Source organism: Oncorhynchus mykiss, chromosome 17 (genome assembly GCF_057628025.1).
Source record: "Oncorhynchus mykiss isolate SJ-2025 chromosome 17, ASM5762802v1, whole genome shotgun sequence".
Lineage (NCBI taxonomy): Eukaryota > Metazoa > Chordata > Actinopteri > Salmoniformes > Salmonidae > Oncorhynchus > Oncorhynchus mykiss.
The window spans coordinates 5,697,455-5,722,773 of NC_143038.1; the positions used below are offsets into that span (position 1 = coordinate 5,697,455).

The following is a 25,319-nucleotide window of genomic DNA, read 5'->3' on the forward strand; positions in this document are numbered from 1 at the left end:
CACACACGTTTGCGTAAGCAGACACACTCTTTCCACGCCGACAGACCTGACCTATTTCTATCAGCCCCTACTAGGTAGGCAGTGATATACAGCCGTGGCAGCGCACACATGCAGCTGATAATGGCAGTCGCTCACCAGGACCCTGTCACATAGGGATTTAGGAGACTGTATATCCTCTGCTTGTCATGTCAGGTGACCTTTTGAAGAAAATGGCTCCTGAATTGTCTCTTTGCTGAACTGTGGCCGAATTCCATAAAGGGGGATGGGTTGTGGATTATTTCCTTTTGAACAGTTGCGGTAACTTGGATCTATAAAGTTTCTTTGCTACAACTATGGGCAGCTTCCATTGTTTCACACGTTGAATGTAGGACTTTTAAAAAAAGATAGGAGGGCCCTACCGTGCTGCCTCTCATCTCACTGCTATATGTGCTGAGTGCCGTTCATCAAAACACATTTTCAGACTAGGATCTAGCTAGCCTACAGCAGCATAATAATGAATTAGCATAGCATCAATGTCGCAATGTCAAATTCACGTTGGCACTGAGGAAAACCTATGCCTCTACAGTCAGTCCAACGTTAGCGTTTTCGCTAGGCTAAGCATTAGCCTAGCATTATTTTCCCAACCGATTTTGACAGGTTTCCAAACTCACTGTGCTGTGCGCTGTCAGACCCCAGACTCTGCTGTGATGTCTACAGTGGGACCTACTTTGAACTTCAATACCTTTTAGACAATGCCCATGGGTTGAAGCCTCAAACACTGTGGTGGACCATTCAGAGCTTCAAACATAGTATACGCTATAGTAGTCTTGTGTTATGAGTGACTTCCAACATGGATTTATGGAAAACTAAGGAATGTTTGGGAAGTTACTGGAATTTCGCAAGCCTACCAATGACCAATGTTATTATTTTCCGATGAAGAAACTGTTATTAGACATATTTTCCATATGGGTCAAATAGGTCTCATTTCCCAAGGCGACTTGGCGTGTCTTGCAGGGACATAAAATGGGGCGTGTGAGGACTTGATTTACTCAAGCCTGTGTGTGTGTCTGTGTGTGTCTGTGTGTGTGTGTCTGTGTGTGTGTGTGTGTGTGTGTGTGTGTGTGTGTGTGTGCGTGTGTGTGTGTGTGCGTGTGTGCGTGTGTGTGTGTGTGTGTGTGTATGTGTGTCAAACCACATTATAGGACCTCTCCATATGACGGTTAACACAGTCAAGAGCTGAGGACTTAATTGTTGGACTCCAATGGAGAGAAAAAAAAATAGTTGTGCTCATTACCTCGCTCTCTTCTCTTTTATACTGTCAGAGCGTGTGAGTTATTGTGTATGTGTACATATGTGCATCCGTCAGGAGTGCGCCTGTGTGTGTTAGCATATGGCGTACGTCTGGGTGCGTTATAGGCTGCAGAAAGTCGTAAATTATCCTGTATCTTCGAGGTTCACTGAAAGGCAGCTTCCCTACTATTTACGACTCTGAGTAGTCCACGTTGAACCCAAATGTTACGGATGAAATGCTCGGAGAGCCTCTGAACTTCGTAAACAGAATAGACCGTCGGAGAATCTGGATTCGTGCTACTGCTGCAGAACTAAAACACAAAGACACATGCTATCTGTCAGGGAGGGATCGATGGCTTCTTTTCCTCTCTCTTTTTGTGAGTTTCGGTTTGGTTTGGTTCCCGATTCGACATGTGTTTTTGCATTCAATCAGGTCTAGGTCGAGTCAATTCGAATCAAAAATATTTATTGTCCCACAAACACCTCTCGAAATACTAGACTAGGATTTTTTGGGGGACTAAATTCAAGTCCAGCCTTAACCATTGCACTGATACAGGGTCAGCTCTTATTTAATCCCTTTGATGGTTTCAGGTTAGAACTCAGTTATGGTCATCTGATCCTAGATCTGTGGTTCAGGGACAACTTCTACCTCTTTGATCCTTAAGTGTCCATTTTCCTCTGCACTCCGGGCACATATATGAAAAAAACATGACCCTAACCCTAGAGTGCTGCTCTAGGATCAGGTTCTCCTTGTCCATATCATCTCAATCATTATGAATTCAAATGAAAAACTGATCCATGGTCAGTCAGTAGCGCTACTCTGAAACGTCTGGTGGTTTTGTAATGATAACAGGTGAAAAGTTCCCTGGTTACATCACTTCACTGTTCCCCATGTAGCCGATATAAATGAAAGCCTGGACCAAGAAAAACACTAACACCCAATCAATTCTGGAGTTCTTTGGGAATGTAGAGCAGTTATTGTAATTTACTAATGTGTGTGTGTGTGTGTCGTTGTTGTAGGTTGGTGGTTCGTCAGTACAGCCGAGGAGCAGGGTTGGGTGCCGGCCACATACCTGGACTCACAGAACGGCACTAGAGACGACCTGGAACTTAGCACCGTCAGGACAGGAGAAGGTAACACACACACGCCGGCCATTCTCCCTGCTAAATATCACTACCATCGTTACTAAGGCCTTAGGTAACACACACCAGCCATTCTTCCTGCAAAATATCGTTACAATCGTTACTAAGGCCTTAGGTATGACAACTAATAGTTGTGCTAGGACAGCAGGAACCTCGAGGACCAGACACTGTAACAAACCCAGCCAAATGCCCTTTGTTCAAACTACAGGGTTTTCGTCAGGCTGGATATTTTGGCACCAAAGGAAATTCCTTCACTACTTTTTCAATGAGTTTTGTCATGACCTCTTTTTTTTGCAGTAATGTTTAGTCTGACTGTTTGGAGGGCATATTTCATCACTAGAGAATAAGCTCCCTTCCCTTTTGGTGCTTCGGAATGACACTGTAGCGCCTTAGCTGTGTGTTACACCCAGGCAGGCAGACATACACACACACAGACATACACACACACAGACACACACACACACAGACATACACACATCCATACACTCCCCCACCGTTAAAGTCACATTACCTCTGTTTTCCATCAGTTTTAGTAACCCATGGAAACTACCTGGTATAGTGTGATCATTATGCCGTAATGCTTCGTGTGTCATAGACTGCCACCAGGGTATGTAAGGCTCTGTCCCTGTCCCTCATTAAGACACATTGCTTTATGATCCTCGCGCTGGCCCATGGCGCTGTTACACTGTAAACTGGCACGCCACATCCCAGCATGTGATGACAGGTCCTCTGCAGCTGCCGTGGCCCCCAGCTCTCCTTAATGCAGACTGCAGTCACTCCACAGAGAGAGAGAGAGAGAGAGAGAGAGAGAGGGAGAGAGAGGGGGGGACATACTGGGCTGGTAGTGAAAGTCTGTGACAGCCTTTAAGGAAATAGACGGTCATGTGGCTGGAGCCTGGAAATACCTAGGGATCTGGGTCAGACACGCGCAGAGAGGAAATGCAGACACACACCCCACATGCACATCCCTCCCATCCCGCAAAACACTCATCTATCAACACCTTCCCCATTAGAGCCTGCCTACTCAGTTTTCACACACCACTGCATATCTCATATCTCTAGTAACTATCCTGTCTCCCCCCCCCATACTCATTAAGCCCCAGTCTGCTGTCATATAAACCGATAGCAGACTGTAGCTAGCTCACTGAGGAGGGACGACAGGGCCTGGTAGGTCTGGTCTATTGGAATTACCCTGAAATAACGTTGGCCTTTGTGGCTGTCCCCAATTTGATATTTCAATTAGGAGGTCAATGGGAGAGAGAGAGAGACAGAGAGAGAGAGAGATGAGATGAGAGTCATTTGATTCTGTCCTCCTCTCCTCACTCCTCCATTTCTCCCTCCTCCTCTTCCCTCCATTATGAAGGGAGAGATGACAGTAATTTCGTTCTGTCCTCCCTCATCACTCGTTCCTCTGTTCTGAAATTCTGGTTTATGTCTCCCTGGGGAATGCGTTAAGGAAGGGAGGATAACTGCGAGTCATCAGAAAGGAACGAGTTGGAGAGTATCATATAGGGCTGTTTTACTTCACTGTAAGTCAGTGGTGTTGCAAGAGGTGTCCCTGCTTATAAGGGCGACTGGAACGGAACAGTTTACCAGAGGACTTAGCAAGCTGTTACGGTAGCCTAACAGGCTAACATGGAGATTTACTCTTATCTATTTTCTCCTATACAGTTGCTAGAAAACCTATTAGCGAGACATTGGACACAGATGTCGTTTGCTGGGAAATCTTAAACCATGTGTACAGTATACTAGGGGCTGGTTGGATACTATGCCACACAGCTGTAGCATGTCTGTGACCATTTGAAAGGTCCCAGATACACGAAACGTTATGTATGGGGATTGGCCTTCTTGAATACGAAATACGTTGTGGTGAGAACCTTGAAGACCAACAGATTTCAGTATTCCAGACATACTAGATTGGATGATACTGCATAATCATTGCTATAGAAATATAATTAATAGGACGGGCTTGGATCTCTAACCCTGGCATTTTGTAATGAATAGAGACACGCCTTCTTTACATGATATTTCTATGATACATCACGTCATCATTGTCATAGAGATTGAATGAATAGAACAGGCTTGGAAGCGCTAACCCGAGTTATTTGTAATGAATGGAGACACCCTTTCTATTCATTCTATTCATATGATCATTGCTTCCTCTTTTAATGTGGGGCTTGTTCTCTTTCGGTCTTTCGGTGACAGACGTCGTGAAGGATAGTTTCTCTGGGCAGTTGTCTCTCGTAAGGAAACATCTCTGTGTTTATGACCTAGTTCACACTGTCCTCGGGATATCTGTGATTCCACTCGTCCTTTATAATGTCCGTTTAACTCAGTCCCCAGAAATACACACCCTTTAAGAAGTTTAGCTGCTTGACTGTGAAACGTGCGCGTGAACGCCGAAGACAGATAGTGATTATCACGACAACAATGAGTATCAATTCTTTCTGCAAAACCATTTGCTACTACACTATTACAAATCATGTGATTTACTATGCATAGCTTTAAAATGGACACCGTTCATTTGCTGGCTTTCCATGTAATGTTTTCACCATCCTACTAACTAACGACGGCTTTTTGCCTTCGTTCATTTTGTAATACGCTTCTTAATTTCACGTTTCTTTGTTTTTCTTTGGTTTCTCCATCCATCCCTTCATCAGTTACTAAGAGACGCAAGGCTCATCTGAAGAGACTGGACCGCAGATGGACCTTGGGGGGCATAGTGAACCGCCAGCAGAGTCGAGGTGAACACAGTCAACACACACAGACACACATGCACACACGCAAACACACACACACACACACACACACACACACACACACACACACACACACACACACACACAAACACACAAGCACACAGACACTCTCAAGTGGCCTCTCTCAGAACCACACACATACACACTCATTCCTTCATCGTAAGAAAACTCATTTTAAATCCATGACAGTCAGCCAACAACAACTCCAGCTTAACCCCCAACATCACAAACAGCACATTGGGTGTTCCTGTAGATTTCAGTTCCCGGAGTTAAATTTACCACATTTTTCTCTACTTTTAGAAAGATAATTATTTCTTAATTTTGCTACGCAGAATCATTTACTAACATTAAACAGATTATATAATGAGGGGTATTTGATTCAGACAGCACGACAGTAACAACCTTGTTGGCTAATAGCTGTTCTAAACATTACTGTGTGTAGTGCTACTTCATGTACTTATACAACTCCCTCCAGGTTCAGAACCATTCGATTTTAATGACTGGGTTTTTAGTGAACATTTATTGGTAAAGATATGTTCTCACACTCTTGAATGTATCACGTTGCCAAGATCCCCTGGCCACTGCAATACTGGAACATGTCTCAATGGAGAGTTGCTGTTGAGTATCTAATCAAAACTGGTCCAAGGTCAGCTTTGCATTTATCCTCAAATGGTTATGGTTGGAATCTGGGGAAGATAAGCTGATCCTAGATCTGTGGCTATTAAAAGGCTACATCTACCCATATTTGATCAAAAAGTAGTCACTATATTGAAGGATGAAGTTACTATATATGTTGATTGAAGGTCAGTTAGATGTTCTCTGTCATTGATATAGATAGGATTTGGGGAGGCTGATCCTAGATCTGTGTCTGTGGACTACCCCTACCTAGAACCAGAATAATTTCTCATCCCTCTAATAAGACCAGGAGAGATCAGCCATCTGGTTATAGGATACGTTTTAACCCACTCACCCCACCTGGCTCTGTCTTTTGTCTGTTTGTTTACTGAAACTGACCTGGGACTCATATAACTTCCCAGGCTCCCAATAACATACATGGGGCGTGACTCACCTGGTATAGCTTAACTCTGATCCCAGACCAGTCAAAGAGACAATAAACATAAGTGATTCAACAGAGCTGATCCAACACAGGGGGAACTTGTGTCAGATGGTATGAGTTAGTACCTGTGTTGAGGAATTTTATACAGGCCTGCGATGACCTATATACTTTCGGGCCAGGCGTTCTTCCTAACCACATGGCCTGACCAGGAAAAACTCCACTTCCTAGTTGTAGTCTTACTAATCTATAACATAGGACATCGTTTTTCCTATTCAGATGGTCAGGAAAACCCCCAGGTCCTATTTATACTGCACAGGAGAAAAAAACACTAGTTCAATACTCAGCCAACGATTTCCATGTGATGACTACATCCAGCTCTTTTGGATACTTTTGGTGAATGTACTAATATGGGCTGCCAGAGCCTCACCATAGTCTCCAGCCAGAGCTGAGCGAAGCAGTTACAATTAGGTAGCTAGCTCTCTCAGAGGAGTAGCAGCAGGAGGACTGGGGGGCTGGAATAGGCTGGTGGAAAGTGTGAATGTGGGGCAGTAGCCCATACTGAAGCCTGGCTTTAATCACAGGCAGGAGCCTATAACAGTGGATGGATCCACTTCTGTGTGTGTGTGAGCTAGATGTCGACCGATTATTATTTTTAAACGCCGATACCGATTATTGGAGGACCAAAAAAGGGCGATACCGATTATTCGGACGATTTTTATAATTATATATATATTTGTGATAATGACAATTACAACAATACTGAATGAACACTTTTATTTTAACTTAATATAATACATAAATAAAAATCTATTTAGTCTCAAATAAATAATGAAACATGTTCAATTTGGTTTAAATAATGCAAAAACACAGTGTTGAAGAAGAAAGTAAAAGTGCAATATATGCCATGTAAAAAAGCTAACATTTAAGTTCCTTAATCAGAACATGAGAACATATGAAAGCTGGTGGTTCCTTTTAAAATGAGTCTTCGATATTCCCAGTTAAGACGTTTTAGGTTGTAGTTATTATTGGAATTATAGGACTATTTCGCTCTATACCATTTGTATTTCATATACCTTTGACTATTGGATGTTGTTATAGTCACCCATAGTGTTGCCAGCCTAACCTCAGGAGCTGATAGGCTTGAAGTCATAAACAGCACTGTGCTTCAAGCATTGCGAAGAGCTGCTGGCAAATGCAGGAAAGTGCTGTTTGAATGAATGCTTACGAGCCTGCTGCTGCGTACCACCGCTCAGTCAGACTGCTCTATCAAATATCAAATATTAGACTTAATTATAATATAATAAACACACAAATACGAGCCTTAGGTCATTAATATGGTAAAATCTGGAAACTATCATTTAGAGGAAAAAAAAGTTTATTCTTTCAGTGAAATACGGAATTGTTACGTATTTTATCGAACAGGTGGAATCCATAAGTCTAAATATTGCTGTTACATTGCGCAACCTTCAATGTTACGTCATAATTATGTAAAATTCTGGCAAATTAATTACGGTCCTTGTTAGGAAGAAATGGTCTTCACACAGTTCGCAACGAGCCAGGCGGCCCAAACTGCTGCATATACCCTGACTCTGTTGCACTGAACGCAAGAGAAGCGACACAATTTCCCTAATTAATATTGCCTGTTAACATGAATTTATTTTAACTAAATATGCAGGTTTAATGATTTTAAGAAAGGCATTGATGTTTATGGTTAGGTACATTGGTGCAACGACAGTGCTTTTTTCCGCAAATGCGCTTGTTAAATTATCACCCGTTTATCACCCGTTCGGCCTCTAGTGTGAGCCACTGATGTAACTGTTGCCATGAAGGAATCAGGACAATCATTGCGTGAGGCATAATTAGTAGGCGTTGTCATATATTTTCGTTGTAGTACTACTGACATTGATTACTGAATGGTTGGGAAAGGCATTTCACTGTACTTGAAATCAATATTCTATATCATCATCATATCCAATATCCCAGATGACTTCACTTGAGACTTCGGGTCAACGTACAGTACATGCCTGTGTAAGGATGCTGTACTAGAGACATCAACCAGCAGAAACAGACAGTAGTGATATATTGTCCCCGGTTGAGGCTGACACATTTTAACAGCCAGGGTCTCAGGTCAGTTTGGAGTCCAGTGTTGCTTTCAGCACCATCAGAAACACTGCTGCATGCTACCTCATTTATGACTTCTGATTAGAGGCCTTGTTTCCACCCTACAAAATGATCCCACCATGAAAATGCTGCTGGCTGTGGTCATTATGAATGCCAGACGAGGCATGTTTGCATCAGGCAGCACAGATAGGGCGCTTTGAGGCAGCATGCACAGACCGTTTCTAGCAGTGCTGAGTGATTGGTGCTTTTTGGGGTCGGGTCGGTTTCTGTTCGATTATTTAAAAAAATGTAAGAATGGTTTTCAATTATTTTTTTTAAATATTAAATTCGTTGTGAAATAATGATATTAGAATGATTTTAGAGGTTTTTAATGGACATTACAAAACGCAAAATAGTGAACATTCAATTCCCCAAACATTGAAAATATTCCATTGTCTCTGTCAGGTCCCCATTGGGTAGACATCAGTAGAAAAATAAAAAATCACTATGAAATAATATTTCACTTGTGTATATTACTTTGTTTTTATTTGATGACTTTATTATCTTTAATTCTTAAAGTCATCATCTCATCTCTGCTCAGGCATTAGCAGCCAAACAGCCAGACAAAGTTATCTCTGTTCTCCCCATACTGTACTGTCTTTAGTCATCCTATTTAGCTAAGCTAGTATGCAGCAGAGCTGCCTGACAAAATAATTTGACTAGTCTTCAAAGTAGATAAGGCACACCTTCACAAACTATTTCTATCCCTCTCTCATCATTGAGTACATTCCTCTCTCATGCAGTCTATGCTGTCTGTGTACAGTAAAAGTGCATCCATCTCTGTCTGCACCAAAAAGAGCAGGTGCAATGAATTATGGTCATCGTTGTTAATTACCAAATTTCTGCACAGAACTAGATTGAAAATTTGATTAATGAAAACTACAACTCCCTTCAGCCAGGCGTCCCACATAGTTCTTGACTTGATTTATTATTATTCGATTTCTCACTGGAGAAATGGAGTGTTGGGCTCACAAAAAAAAAAAAAAATGGAATGGAATTCAAGTAATTGAACCGACGTCAGTTAATCGCTCAGCACTAGTTTCTAGGAAGCTAAAAGTAGAGTTAAGGGGATCAGGGACATGATCATTGACCATAAAGAATACTTAGAATTACTCTACCCTGAGTGTTCTCTCCATAGAGATAAGTAATGGATAAATACTGTATCTCATGGTTTCGCTCTATGAAGATGCACTCTTGTCATGAGACATGGACACTCTTTCTTAATGTATCTTTCCACGATTACATAAATACTCTACCCACCTCCTGCTCAACCTTATTGCAAGAGATTTGAGAAAGTGGAGAGGATGAGAGGAATTAAAGAAAGATTCGCGAAAGAAGCATGCATGAGTTAGAGAGAGGAAAGTAGGGAGTCTAATCGTACAATATTAATGAATTGTCTTCTTAACAACTCATCTGAAACTACCCAGAAACACTCTTTGCTAATGGAATACTTGACCCATTTGTGAGAAATATAACATTTTCCCGTGGAGTCAAGGATTTAGTTACCGTGGAAACGAGATAGTAAACAAGATAAGGAGGGAAGATAAGTGCCAGGTGCTAAATCTTATGGATTAACACCACAGAGGAGGAAGCAAAAATGGATTACTTTGTTGTTGTTCCTACCCTACGTCAAGTCAATGGGTCTAAAGTTGTTCACTTTATCGGCAAAATACTCCCAAAGAAGACAAAGGAGGAAGCTAAATGGATCGCTTTGTTATTGTTTTATTGTCCACTTACTCTGACCCTACCTCAGGTCAATGGGTCTAGCTTTGGTAACTTTATCGCCAGAAATACTCCCAAGAAAAACAAATGGATCCCTTGTTATTGCATTGTTCGGTCAAACCCACAAATTCTTCTGACCCAATGTTAGGTCAGTACAGTCTGATTGGCTGGTCCCATGAAATCCATAGGTGTTGATTGGCTAGTGACAGCAGGATGACCTCACCTCATCGATTACCTCATGTGTTGTTGACAGGGCGAGTCATTAGGTCAAACACTCTATCCAGTCTCCTCAACCCTGTTCCTCTGTCTGTATGTCTAGAGAACAGGATCAGTTACAGCAGAGTCTAACGTGATTTATGGCAGTGTGCTGATAACCTCCTTCTCAACTCACTGTTTGGGGCTTTGGGCCCAGCTGACTGGTCAAACACTCACTAAGACAGTGTGAGACACACGTACGCATACAGTACATGTCCAGAGAGCATGCTCACACACATGATACGTATGTTTGAATACACACGCACACTCACAGGCACACACACACACACACACACACACACACACACACACACACACACACACACACACACACACACACACACACACACACACACACACACACACACACACACACACACACTGTCACAAACCCACACAGTATTCCCTCTCCACTCCAAGTACTCAGACGTCCTCAACCACACACCCACCCCCACCCTACGAACACTCCCTGTGCTACCTAGTCCAAAAACCCCATAGACATTCCTTACAGCTCTCTATAATTGACCCAAGCCCTTCAGCTCCCTCTGGAATGACAGGCAGCAGTAGAATGTGTTCCCACTAAAACCTCACCACACCCCACCCATTGTAAACAGACTGACACACGCACGTTCACACCTCTGAAATGCCTCTCCCGTTCCTCCTGTTTCACTTCCCCATCCCACCAAGGGACACATTGGCTGTGTCCAGAATGACACTATAGTCGTCCTATAGTGCACTATTTCTTGCATATTGCACTGCTATTGATATAGTCAAAGGTAGTTCACTCTATGGGGCAATATGGGGGATCATTTGAGACACAAGCCATTCTCACCGGACCAACTCCGATTCTCTCCCTTGTCTATATCTCCATTCCCTCCCATGCCCCTGTATATCCAACCCGTTGAAGCAACAGCTGCTTAAAGTGGCCCTATCTATCTACCCCCCCACTACTACCCCTCATACTTACACTTGGCTTTTCCCACAGTAGTTTAATTCCCCTATGGATCATCCCACTCTAGTGTGGCCGCTGGGATTTCCCTTATCTGGCTCTGGGCAGCCAAGTGTAGCCTGATAAAGATCTGAGAGCTTCAGGTTCCTTATCTCCAACAGGGAGGCCCCGGCTCCATACTGCATCTCTGCAGCTCTCCAGCCATTTCAAATGGATCCAGTCTGCTGTGTTGTTCGCTCAACGGTGGTTATTATGGGTCCACAGTGGGTCCTGGCTGGGTTGCCTCTGTCACATTCTAGCTGTGATAAGGAAGAGTTTGAGAGTGTTGTGGATGTGATGAGAGGCTTGGCCAGTAGTGGGTGCTGTTTGTGTTTGTATTGGAGGATACGATTGGAATGGATACAGTATCCATGCGGGCTTGAAAAAACAAAACAGATAAAATGGCTAACTGGGTGATTCCCGATACTTTTACCTCTGTGTTGCTTTCTAAGAGAACATTAATTGATTGAAATACTTTGGTTGTTGCAGTAGATAACTCGTGACTGGGATATTCAATGGGAGTTTTCCAAGGGGTTCATGACTGGGATTTACTGAACAGAAATGTTGATTCTCTCCTTTTTTCTCTGTCCTTCCTTCCATCGACCCGAGTAGAAGAGAAGTACACGACGGTGCAGCCGTACGCCAGCCAGGGGAAGGACGAGATCGGCTTTGAGAAAGGGGTCACCGTGGAGGTCATCCAAAAGAACCTGGAGGGCTGGTGGTACATCAGGTGAGCTTCACCTCCTCCCATTGGTTCTTACTGTGCAGGGCTTCCTCTGATTGGTCCTCACCATGGAGTGACTGGCACTTTAGCCAACGGAGAACATTGCTCCAGTTAAGAATGTACACCTATTAGTGATTTTATGTTGGATGGGCCCAGTTCCAATTACAATTACATCCTTCACTCCCTTCAACAAGGCCTACAGGCTAGAGAAGTAAGTGACTTATCATATTGGAATCGGGCCAAAAGTTAAAGTACATTTTCTAACACTCTAATGAAATGAGTCCCCTATCATTATTTTCGGAACTGTGATCAAGGCAGAGGTCCATCTCATCGGTTGCATGGTATGGTAAACCATTAACATATGTGGCTCGTTGGAGATCCGGTGAATGCGTTGTGTGTGACCTGGTTGGTGGAAGAGAGACAGAGTGTGTTGTATACTCAGTAAATGTGCATTTCCTGGCCTGTTGTTTGTAGCTTCCTCATGGCCCCCGAACGCCTTGTGAGCTCCACTCTCCAGCTGATGATTACCACATGCTACTCTGCTCTGGCTTGAAGAACAGTCCTGTTACATCTCTCATACATTATCCATTATCCATCATACATTATCCCCCCCCCCTACTGGCTCACACCACAGTGTTCTACTGCTCTGCTCAGAATCAGTCTATGTTCTTTCATGTGTATGAGGACATCTAGTGGTCGTAGACAGTCAGTGGGAGAATAAACAAAATAAAGACTCCCTTTGACTTCGTAAATAATTATTGAATACTTGTCAATCACAGTGTATTGCTTGTAATGACTTTGTAGTCAACACAAGATGCACTTTTTGACCGGTAAGGGTTACTATTTGACCGGTAAGGGTTACTATTTGACCGGTAGGGTTTACTATTTGACCAGTAAGAGTTACTATATGACCGATAAGGGTTACTATTTGACCGGTAATGGTTACTATTTGACCGATAAGGGTTACTATATGACCGATAAGGGTTACTATTTGACCGGTAAGGGTTACTATTTGACCGGTAGGGTTTACTATTTGACCGGTTAGGATTACTATTTGCCCGGTAGGGGTTATTATTTGAATGGTAAGGGTTACTATTTGACCGATAAGGGTTACTATTTGACCGATAAGGGTTACTATTTGACCGGTAGGGGTTATTATTTGACCTGTAGGGTTTACTATTTGACCGATAAGGGTTACTATTTGACCGGTATAGGTTACTATTTGACCGGTAGGGTTTACTATTTGACCGGTAGGGTTTACTATTTGACCGGTAGGGTTACTATTTGACCGATAAGGGTTACTATTTGACCGGTAGGGTTTACTATTTGACCGATAAGGGTTACTTTTTGACCGGTAAGGGTTACTATTTGACTGGTTAGGATTACTATTTGACCGGTAGGGGTTACTATATGACCGGTAAGGGTTACTATTTGACCGGTAGGGGTTACTATATGACCGGTAAGGGTTACTATTTGACCGGTAGGGTTTACTATTTGACTGGTTAGGATTACTATTTGCCCGGTAGGGGTTATTATTTGAATGGTAAGGGTTACTATTTGACCGATAAGGGTTACTATTTGACCGATAAGGGTTACTATTTGACCGGTAGGAGTTACTATTTGACCAAATAGTCAAATAGTAACCTCCTACTGGTCAAATAGTAACTCCTACCGGTCAAATAGTAACCCTAAGGGTTATTATTTGACCGGTAATGGTTACTATTTGACCGGTAAGGGTTACTATTTGACCGGTAAGGGTTACTATTTGACCGGTAAGGGTTACTATTTGACCGGTAAGGGTTACTATTTGACCGGTGAGTAAACTTCCATTTTCCTCCCCTATTTTGCTGCTAGGTACCTGGGGAAGGAGGGCTGGGCCCCGGCCTCATACCTGAATAAGATGAAGGAGGACTTCTCATCCCCAGGTAGGAAGAAGACCCTGACAGGCCCTGTGGAGATCATCGGCAACATCATGGAGATCAGCAACCTGCTCCAGAAGAAGTCCAGCAGTGAGAAGGTACGGTTTTAAGATTTTGCTTTCAACTTAAGATTTCATTTGATTGAACTTTTAGCTTTTTTTAAGCACTTTTTAAGTTTATTTATTAGCTTTTGTTCGATATATCTCTTTTATTGTATTGGGGTTTTTTTTACTGTAAAAAATGCAGTTTAAATAAAGTTTGATTTGATTCGAAGGATGTCCAAACGGATGGAGATTCCACCAGTCCTGAGCGCCACATCTCCAAGAGTGAGATCAGCCTGCCCATGCCCTATGCCCCAGGTTATAACCCCAGCCCTGACCACGGCCCCAGCCCTGGCCCAGGTCCGAGTCCTGGGCTGAGTTCTGGATCTGGGATGGGTACCTCCAGTCCTAGCCTGGGCCCTGGTGCTAGTGGCCCTCTACAGGACAGTAAGGGGAAGACGGAACCTGGTTCCCCTGCTGTAGCACGTGTCGCTCCACACAGGGTGTCGATAGGTGAGTGTCATCGATTATGGAGTTGTATGGTGATTCAAATTAGACTATTTACTTGACGGAAGTAAAATATTGTTTTCTTCTTACATAGGCTTTGAGGCTATAGGTAAGACATGGAAAGACGAAGGTGTATAGTGTGAATCTAATATTTGGGTGCTAATATATATCTATTAGACTAATATTTGTGTGCTAATATATATCTATTAGACTAATATTTGGGTGCTAATATATACCTATTTGACTAATATTTGGGTGCTAATATATACCTATTAGACTAATATTTGGGTGCTGGGATATATTTGTGTGACTAATATTTGGGTGTAATAAAATGCAATAAAAACATATATAGTGCTGGGTGATATAACATTTTGATTGGGGTTTTACGGATATACTAAGGTTTGTACTCGTCTGTTATGTGTGTACAATAGACTACTAATTGCACTTCTATCATTTCTACATTTGACAGTAAATGATGCTAATCTATGATTCCATTCATTAGGCTCTCCCAACCTCCGACAAAAACCTCCTCCTAGAAGAGAAACAAATCTGGTAAGTCACTCTCAAATACAGTATGTATCAGAAAACGTTTTTTAAAACATAAACATAGAACATTGAACTCAAGATTGCTTCTTATTCCATTCGTCTTGTTTGTGCAGGGCTTCCAGTTACCCAAGCCACCAGAGCCCCCTACTGTGGAAGCGGAGTACTACACCATCGCAGAGTTCCAGTCCTGCATCTCTGATGGCATCAGTTTCCGTGGAGGACAAAAAGCTGACGTAAGCACCCAGACTCTTAGAGATAGATACAGTATATATACACAGATATTTCGTTTCTGGATAGATGGATAGGCTACTGTCTATATGATCTATCTCTATGCTCAGAACCGCTGTACATATGTTGGTATTGAAATCTGTCTGAGCACATGGAATATTAATGACAACTGACAGCTCACCAGAGACACAGCTGCTGAAGCTTCATAGATATGGCCTTGGCGGTCTGTTCATTTTGATAATGCTGGCAACGTACTGTATAGAGGCCAGCTGGATGTCAGGGTGGACATTTCACGTTAGAAGAAAGGAGCTTTTGTTTTGATTTCTCTAACCGTCGCACCAAGAATGATACCCAGAATATGTAGGATGTAATTTGAGCCAGGAAATTGGAATTATTATGTGGATTATAATGAATCTACATGTTTTTTTTGTAGGGGTTGATACGTTGTTCTTAAGGGGAAATTAAGTCTGAAATTTCAAAGTGGAAATTACTCACTTCAGAAGACTTTTAAAATCTCAAATGCACTACAAGTTGTAAGTGTCTTGCATTGCAGGAAAGCCATCCTGCAACAGAGTGATCAAATGAAGGTCCTACATCTGTCAATGAGGAGGATGATGGTGTGATAGTGGAGGGGATGATGGAGGGAGGGAGAGAACAGCAGTAGAGAAATAGGACACTATTACTCTGACCCTCTCCCTGTGCATTATAGATGCCAAATTCTTCTGCAGCAGGGTGATCAAATTAAGATCCTACATCTGTATAACTGCAATGCTCAAGAGATCTACATGTATGAGAAACATTGTCTACTTCCTAAATGACACCCTATTTCCTTTATAGGGCACTACTTTTGATCAGGACCCATTGTTAAAAATACTATTTTCATCAGTGTGAAGTTCAAGTGAGGCTGAATGTTGATTATAAAGTGATAGCTCCATCAAGTGTGTCTGACTGTTGGTTATCTTCCCACCTGTCTTCTCTGTAGGTCATAGAGAAGAACTCCGGGGGCTGGTGGTATGTCCAGATCGGGGAGACGGAGGGTTGGGCCCCCTGCTCCTACATCGACAAACGCAAGAAACCCAACCTTAGCCGACGAACCAGCACGCTTACACGCCCCAAAGTCCCGCCCCCAGCTCCACCCACCAAAAAGCAAGACTCAGAAGAGACACCATCACCCTCACCCAGTCACTCCATCTCCTCATCCTCCAAAGCCCCAGAATCCCCCAGCCGGCCCACAGTGTATGAGGAACCGGAATACGACGTTCCCGCTGTTGGATGCGAGGGCGAGTCGGACACAGATTCCCTGAAGGGAGAGACAATACATCGCCCCCTGGAGGTGAAAATCAACAGCGTGGTCTGTGAGAAGTACCGTAGTTCTCCTCCGGTCTGCAAGACCTCCCCTGTGATTATCAGCTATAGAAGAAGGTCCTTCAGGTCCGTTGAAGAGATGGCCAAGGAAGAATGTATCTATGAGAACGATGGCTTCAGGCGCAGTAGTGGTGATGAAGGGGCTTCGGCCAAAGGCTGCGGTGGTTCCAACTCCCCAAGGATCTACCACTCCTCGACTGTACCCCGCAAACCCTCAGGGTCTTCACCTCTAGCAGGGGGAAAGCCATTGAAGAAGATCGCCCCGGAGCTGAGCCGAAGCCAGTCCCTAGCCAAAGCCGACACCAGCCCCAGGTTGTCCTCAGACGAATCGGGTAGAGATTCCAGGAAACCTCCAGGCATCCGGACGGTGGAGCAAAGGATAGGCCAGAGCCCCTCCACCAAGCTCAAGCCCTCGGTGAGGCCTAAACCTCTGCTCACCACCAAGTCAGAGCCACAGTGCCCTGAGAGGATGGACATCACTTCCCTGAGACGCCAGTTGAGGCCCACGGGTCAGCTCCGGCATACCGTCCATGGGCTCAAAGACTCAGAGACGGCCTCCGTCATCTCGTCGGAGGACTCCCATTCTTCCCTCAACAGCACCTCAGACCTCTCTTCCATCTACTCCAAAGGGAGCCGGGGAGATTCAGATCTGGAAGGGTTCAACCTATACCGGACCACAGACGCCTACGACAAGGTCCAGGAGTCAGAGCTGAGCTTTCCATCTGGGGTGGAGGTGGAAGTCCTGGAGAGGCAGGAGAGCGGCTGGTGGTACATTCGTTGGCGGGACAAGGAAGGCTGGGCGCCCACTTTTTATTTGGAGCCCATCCGCCAAGGGAGGGACGGCGGTGGGTCCGAGTCTGACGGGCAGCGCTCTGGGTCGGGCAGCGGCACCGGGAGCAAGTCCAACAGCCTGGAGAAGAATGAGCAGCGCGTGCTGGCACTCAACGACATCAACCTCCAGGGACTCACCAACCACCACCAGGTACACAACACGCCAGGGGGTCTGAGATCGAGGAACACTCCCCCCATCCCCTCCAAGCCTCCTGGGGGCTTCTCCAAGCCGGCTGTGCTGGTTAACGGAGCCGCGAGAATGAGGAACGGTGGGGTGAGACCGCAGTCTGCCGTCAGACCCCAGTCCGTGTTCGTGTCTGCGCCACAGCCCGCCATGGTCAGTCAACATTACATGACAAGTTCCCTGAGGCGGAATGAGTCATTGGCCGCCCACAACCAGTATCGTACCGACCAGTACCGCTCCGGTTCCGCTACTCTTGGCGTGCGCCGTAACTCCTCTTTCAACGCTGTGCGTGCGCAACCCGTCACAGTCGAGACCCGATCGAGACCCTCAGAGCGCTCTATCACCACCAGGGGGTCTTCGGCGGAACGATTTGGCGCCGGTGGCGGGACGGACGCCTTGAGCAGGGTTGGGGTTGTTGTGCAGCGTAATGGTATCCCCGTCTCCACGGTCAGGCCCAAGCCTATCGAGAAGAGCCAGCTGATCCATAACAACCTGGGGAGGGAGGTATATGTTTCCATCGCTGACTACCGGGGGGACGATGAGACCATGGGCTTCCCTGAGGGCACCTGCCTGGAGGTTCTAGACAGGAACCCCAACGGGTGGTGGTACTGCAAGGTCCAAGATGCCCTGCATCCCCGCAAGGGCTGGGTCCCCTCCAACTACCTAGAGAGGAAAAAGTAATGGCCTAATAATAATAACAATTCCCCCCTTTGATGATGTCACTAAGAATACTGGTGATGACATCACTCCATAAGAATGTTACCCCACAAGAGCTACCACAAGCAATATGCTCCAAATATGTAAACAAATAATTGATTCTGAAATACTTTATGTTAAAAAAAAAATGTTGTTTTAACCTTATAATGAGAAAGAGACACTTTTATTTCTGGTTTACTAAAATGTACACATAAAAGACTAAAAGTCCAGATTTTTGTGTGCGATATGGGATGTAACGAGAGACTGAAAATGGGGTTGGCCAACCCAAGTGTTAGAAACACAAATATGTTTTTGGAACTTTGGAACGATGCGATTTGACACGACACCTTCTAGAAGGGGTTTACATTAGAAAGAGAAGATAGCTGGGCAATGATGGCAAGCCTTATACCTGCCCTTCTGACTGTAATGCCAAATAGGTGCCTTTTTGTAGATGATCAACTGAATGGGGGTTCGAAGAAGTGGACGGAACACATCGGTGAATCAACATCATTACCAAATGTATGACAGTGCCATAGGCCTACGAGCATGAATACCCCCAAAATAATTTTTGTAACGTTCAAGAGAATCACTTGAGTAGGAGTGTTTTAGGAACGTTACCGAGCGAATAGGATCAATCTAGAGTGTTGTAGTAGAATGTTCAGAATCAAATAAGAAAGAAACAAGAGAAAGGGAGAGATATCAGTGACTCTCAGTGAGTCACAATTGACTCACTTAAAATGACTAATCCTTTGATTATTTTTTTTAGTCATTATTGTATGTTTTGTTCTTTAGTGTCTCTGTGTGTCTTTTTGTCTGTCCTTGGAGATGTATTTCTGCTTTCTTGTGTAACACTCCACCGACAGCCCAGAATTGGAAAGAGTCAAAGTTTCCTCTCGGATATTCGGATCTCTGAAGTTTCACTAATGGAATATCTATGTTGAGGTACACGTAATTCGACGAACTTTGTAGTTTCACCCTGTTTTTGTAGTCCCACTTCTTATTCTATATTTTCAACCAAGCCTACAGATTCTTGCATGCAAATAAAGCCAAAATCTGTCAAGCTTGAAATCTAATTAAAGTATACTTATTGGGGGAATAAAATCCAATTTAAGGTGCTTTTCAGTAAAAAAATAAAATAATTACCTACCACCAAGATATTACTTTACACAATACGTTTACACACTAAGTTGTCTGTATTAGTCCCAGACAAATATCTTTTTATATACGCTTTACTGTATACAGTGTAGCAATCGCAGTTGCAGTTGCACAGAAAATAAGTACTGGAAATATGGCTTAATAATGTTTTTTAAATCCCAGCCTCGAGCCCACAATGTGATTAAACCAATGCAGAATATCATTTCATTGGCTATTTTGTAGATGTTCTATTTATTTATGGGCACAAATAGCCTAATACAGTGTATTCAAAAAAATACCTAAAACAAAGTTTAAAAAAATATATGTTTTGATAACATCTGGGCATCTGGATTTTCTGAACCCAAATCAAAGCATGTTGAAATATGCGGATATTGCTGTGCAGTATTGGTTTATGTGGTATGCAATGGAGTTTATGTTTACTTCCTTTCTTTAAAAGTAGTTTGGTATCTACTGGATTTAGAATAGTGCTGCAGGACTATTTTGAGTTACTATTTAATTATACGTTTTCCCCAAACTCAATACTGATATTACTTCAAAACGATCCCCAATTGAAAATCCAAATGAAGTACTATTTCAACTGGCTGGTGTTCAAGACTGCTGAAATATTTTTCTAACAGTGTGTGAGCTTCTCAATTGAGGTTAAACACTAACTTTTCATGACATTTTCTGCTGGACAGTATTATAGTATTAAACAAAGTATTGTACCTGCTCGATCGCAGTTATATCTGTTTTAGCCAACCATAGTTGTTTTTTGTTGTTACAGTGTGATCACACATAGACAATAATGAAGATTGAAGTTCCGTTTTTTGTGAATTAATGCACTTTAACACTTGTTTACAGTGCATTAATGTAAGGATGCAGTTGAAATACTCAGCATATTATTTATTGATTTTTTTTTTTAACTATTTAATATGCATATTTTTTTACCTCAAGTTTTTCAACTCCTGAGTTGAAAAATATCTAAGTCATTGGAGGATGCCAATGCTCCTCACAATATAATAATTGGATACTGTACATGGTACTCTCTTGTGGGAGACGAATGCTACTGCAACACACTTTTTCCTGTTGCCCTACAAACCGGCAGTTACAATGCAATACCAAATGCACTGCTGGTCAGTGAAACTACCAACTACACAATGCCTGTACATAATTTAATGTTTTCAAATATTAATGCAGCTAAGAGTTAATCAGGTTTTTTTTTTGTAGTTTATCATTTTTTTTAGTTCACTTTATTGTATTTGGCTATCTTTTTTTCCAACCTTCTAAATGACGTTTCCCCCCCCCCATGCTGTGTGCTGCAACTAGCAGAATCATGGACACTTCCTTTCTCCTTATTGGTCTGTACGTAATGCCTGATTCAAATCTTATTTATTTTGAACTAATGTTTTTACCTCCCATTTGTGGTTTGACAATCAAATATTTATCCACTGCCTCACTAGACTGGACTAGACCCCGCAACCTAGTACAAAAGTCAATAATGTGTGATATACTGTATAATTTTTTGATATTTCTACAGTCTATTTGGTATGAATTTCAAGCCCTTGCATACAGATCTATAGAAGCTGAAGTTAGTTCTGCTTCACAAATGGAGGGTAAAATGCTCTTTATCTCACCCATCATATCCCATGTAAAGCAATGGAAATCAATAATTAGGTCTATGTATAGTACAACTACAGTTGATACAGAACCCCTAACCCATCTCCCTCCCCTCGACAAAGGCATTATGTAAACGTGTTGAATCACCCATAACATTTCGCTTCAGCACATATTAATGCATATCGCTATTGTTTAATTGAGCTCAATTTACATGGCTTCTCTGCCTGCGCCTGCAAATTACAAGGGAATTGTAATGTGTCAAGCTCGTCTTTTTCATATTCAGTATTATGTATTTTTTTTATTTTTATAATTTGTTAAATGTTTTGGTCAAAAATATCATTTTCTCTTCTTTGTTTTTCGTTTTCACCCCATTGTATTTGAACATCTTTCAGAAATATAATAATGAGGAAATGTGCAATACAAATAGGCATCTTTAAAAAGCATAGCTATAGAAAAACATGATCAACATTACCTTTCTCGTCTAAGGAGATATGATCCAAAAATATACTGTATATCCCTTAATCAATTCAAGCCATCATCTGTCATGTAAACACCTTTAGGTCATGACTCATTTCAGGTCCACTGCTTTTTTAAAATAGCCTTTTTCAAAAGAGCAACAGCTGCTAATGGCACTGAACCTTCTCCAATCCCATTGGAGAGGCTTACTTCCATTGAGCTACAGCACAAAATGTTGTGACATGATGGACAGGATTTTTAACCAATGGCCACGTAAGAATCCCTTCTGGTCCTTCCTCCTGGCTAGCGTGCGTGGCTAGTGGACTGTGAATGGCACCGGCAGAACCCAATGACCCGGGTTCCGACCTCGTTAACATCTAGCTGTTCTCTACCACAGATCCACAGAGGTAAGAGTTGTGTCAGCATCGAGGGCCTCTAGGTACTCACCAGACTGCCTTCGAGCTGTCACGTTTGTGCCTGAACAAAATGTTTTTGTTCTTGGAGAGTCTCTCTCCTCCACCTACAGTACGCAGATGCCTCCATGCCATTTGAACACAAGCCATGCCGGCCTCTTCAACCCTGTTTCCATGGCAAAAGTGACATTTGGAACCATCGCAGATGTCAACCGCGTAATGTCAGCTGTTAAGCGGTAGTCTTGTCGGGAATGTGTACTTACAGGGCCATCGTAGTTTAATCCATCCACTTCCAAACCTATACCTACCACCAAATATAAGAAAACACTTTTTTATGTCCTCGATTAAGCCCCATGGGAATTCATTTCAGACTTGACCATGTTCAGAATGTTTAGAATCTTCTGAGGAGAAAGAGAGAAAATACTACATGGGTTTGGTTCTTTGTCCACAGATTACAACAGTGATGTTCTTGAGGTCCACTAAAACTGGTTGGTTTAAAAGTTTCCTCTACAGATGATTTTTTTTATCACTTATCCCCACATAACAGTTAAGGTGCTTCCCGGCTTTGGAAGGACTCAGTTCATTTCCTTTCCCCTCCAGTGGGTTTTATAGGGAAGAAACACACACACACCCTTGAGTTTTAACTTTGGTGGAGGGTGCCACAGATTTGTGGTAAAGTAGCACCCATGCAGGGGCCACACACGCACATAACGACGAGGGATGCCATTCATGTCGGAGAGAATAGATTAGAGCCTCTCCCATATTTGCGAATTCAGCCAAGTGAGACCGTCCCTACTGACGCCACACTGCCTCGACTCTCTGCCCCTGTCTCCTTTCTCTGTTTTTATTTTAACAAATTGGCGGGCCTTCTCGAGCGTGACCTTCCCTTAAGCCTAGTAATCCTAGATAGCACCAGCCGGAATGGCTTTTCTCCTCACAGCTCTTTTTTTCTACTTTTCCTTTACTAGTGCCTCCTTGCTCACGCTTTGGCCTATTCCACCATACTTCTGCCATGTTCTTTTTCTTTCTTTCGCCTCAACCAAAGCTTGTAGTTCCCAGTCACTTGGAGTAGGAAGAACAAAGAGATTGCATATGTTGAGTGCATCTAGTGTATGAGGTTTGGGTCGTAGAAGCACGTGATGTGAGATGTTGTGTGTTGGTGTGTTTGAGAGAGAGGACGTGCGCACTGTGATGAGATGGATTGCGTGCAGGTGAGTTCAGGAGAAAGATAGGAGGAGGTCAGGGATGAGGTTGGTTGTGTGTGGGATGAGTTGGGAAACCTGAGATGGATCAGATTGTGGAATGTAGATGACATGGCAAGAATGAGAGAACGAGACAGAGATAATGAGAGAGAGAGAGAGTTAGAGACAGAGGAGCTGGATACAGTTGTGGACATTGTGCTCCTCTGTTCATGCTGACTAGACTTCCGTTAAAACCAGTAGCAACAGCTTCCATCAGAGACAATGAATAACACTGCATCATACTTCCTTCCTCCTCTTCTCCCATCACCCACAGCTTGGGCTAATGAACAATCCATGTACGATGCGTGACGGTGAAATCTCATTATCAAAACACCATTTTAATTGCGGTAGTTAAAGTTTTGAAGCCCAGTAAGTCTCGCGCCGGTGGCGTCCTGATAGCGGGGAAACACAGCCACGAGGGGCTAATCTAAAACGAATGAGATTGTGGCTGTCGAAGATGGATAGATGCTCTCACTCTTTGTCTCTCTCGTTCTGTCTCTCTCCAGCTTTTTAGCGGGTGGCATATTAATCATGTGTCTGATTTATTCAGCTTTATATCATTTGCTGTGGTGAAGCTTCAACTTCTGTCTGATGGCATATTCTCTCCTGGTGTGAAGGGAGAGGCTGGAGAGTCAGGTTAATGAGAGAAGGGGTAGGTTAGGGTGGTAGGAGATGTGATGTTTTGAGAAAGTTAGTAGTAGGTGTTTGTGAAAGGGTTGCGAGGTGTTTAACCTAAGGGTTGTTTTTAGTAGGTATGTTGAACATAACTTTTTTAGAGTGAAATTTTAGTTGTTTGCTCATGAAGGAAGTCAATGAATGAAAGAAAATAAGAAGAAAAGGAGAGGGATAAAAGCTTACTCAGTGCTAGAACTGATGGTAACTCTTCAGACAGGTGGAATGGGACTGCCGACTACGCCAAGTGTTACTTAACACAATTGCTTAACACAACAGGTGGCGTTGGGGCATTGTTTAGAATGCTAATGTATTGCATGGCTGAGGAATAGAGCATGCTGGTTCTTTTTTTTGTGGTTCCTGCCGTGCTGAGACTCTCACTGTTTGACTTCCTGTTCTAATTACTACTTTATACTCTCTTTAATTTCCCCTCAGACAGATACATCATGTCACATCGCACTAAGCAATAACTGCTCACACTGCTTGGAACTACCTTGCTTTTTTTTTGTATGGGTACCAATATGGACCATATTTATTGCCACATCCATATTTTCTGGAGGGAGGATTTGTCAGATAAAGATGTGTGTCATTTGAGGGGTCACTGAATACATTTTAGTTGGCGTAGTCAAAAGTCTTGTTATTACCTAAGATAAGGCCTTCATCAGTGACGCCAGTTATAGTCTAATTCCTATTTACAGTAGAAGGTAGTGTGGCAAATCTCCAACACTGTCACAAAAACCCAATTTGTAGACAAGGCCTCAAACCAAAGTTATACTCTCTAAACCTATGCTCTGTAAACCGTCTAGGTCCTTATACCCAAACTTGAAACAATAATGACCCACTACCAGCATGTCAACTCTGTTACATCATACCACCAGTGCTTCGAGTTGGACCAAAGGAGTTGCTATAATATTTGTTTTTCTCTCTTTTTTTAATTTGCATTATTCTCATGCAACATTTGTGTTCAACTCTAGAGACTAGTCCTGTTTTCAAAATAAAGGTGTCATGGGAGGTTGGAGTTCAAGAGAAACGGATTCCTTTTGTAAATGTCACTGACGTGAGTCATTCGGTGTGACAAAATGTAATGTCGCGCGACGAAGCGATAAAGCAGCAGGACATGTCAGGACATGTCATGATTTTGCATCAGTAAGTCAATAAGTGTATGTGAAAGTACAGCAAATGTACAAATAATCGAATCAGTCTACTCTTCAACGGGAAACGTAGGAATTGGTCTGTGTGCCAGCGTTTCATTTTGAAAACAGGGCCGTCCCTTTTTTAACGTTCTCATTTTGAAAACCTTTTTGTTGTTGTTGTGTCTCGTTCATGTTTACATTGTATCTTGCATTGCCCTAATGAGAAACACTATTAAATGTATTATCTTTGTTTAGTTCA

The 25,319-nt window shown here is 43.0% G+C and overlaps 1 protein-coding gene across 6 annotated transcripts in view; it reads left to right on the top strand.

The window, feature by feature from the left end:
* The window catches only part of LOC110493536 (SH3 and PX domain-containing protein 2A), a 122,180-nt gene extending 96,861 nt beyond the window's left edge, over positions 1–25,319 (top strand). For 4 of the 6 annotated variants that reach the window (XM_036949458.2, XM_036949460.2, XM_090204634.1 and 1 more), the window contains 8 exons: positions 2,290–2,403; positions 5,073–5,156; positions 11,966–12,083; positions 13,932–14,094; positions 14,271–14,550; positions 15,047–15,096; positions 15,204–15,323; positions 16,301–25,319. In XM_036949458.2, coding sequence (XP_036805353.2) covers positions 2,290–2,403; positions 5,073–5,156; positions 11,966–12,083; positions 13,932–14,094; positions 14,271–14,550; positions 15,047–15,096; positions 15,204–15,323; positions 16,301–18,379 — 3,008 coding nt within the window. In that variant the 3' untranslated portion in view covers positions 18,380–25,319. Of the gene's footprint in view, positions 1–2,289; positions 2,404–5,072; positions 5,157–11,965; positions 12,084–13,931; positions 14,095–14,270; positions 14,551–14,638; positions 14,654–15,046; positions 15,097–15,203; positions 15,324–16,300 lie in introns of all 6 variants that reach the window. The other 2 variants (XM_036949459.2, XM_036949457.2) reach the window with 1 other exon arrangement.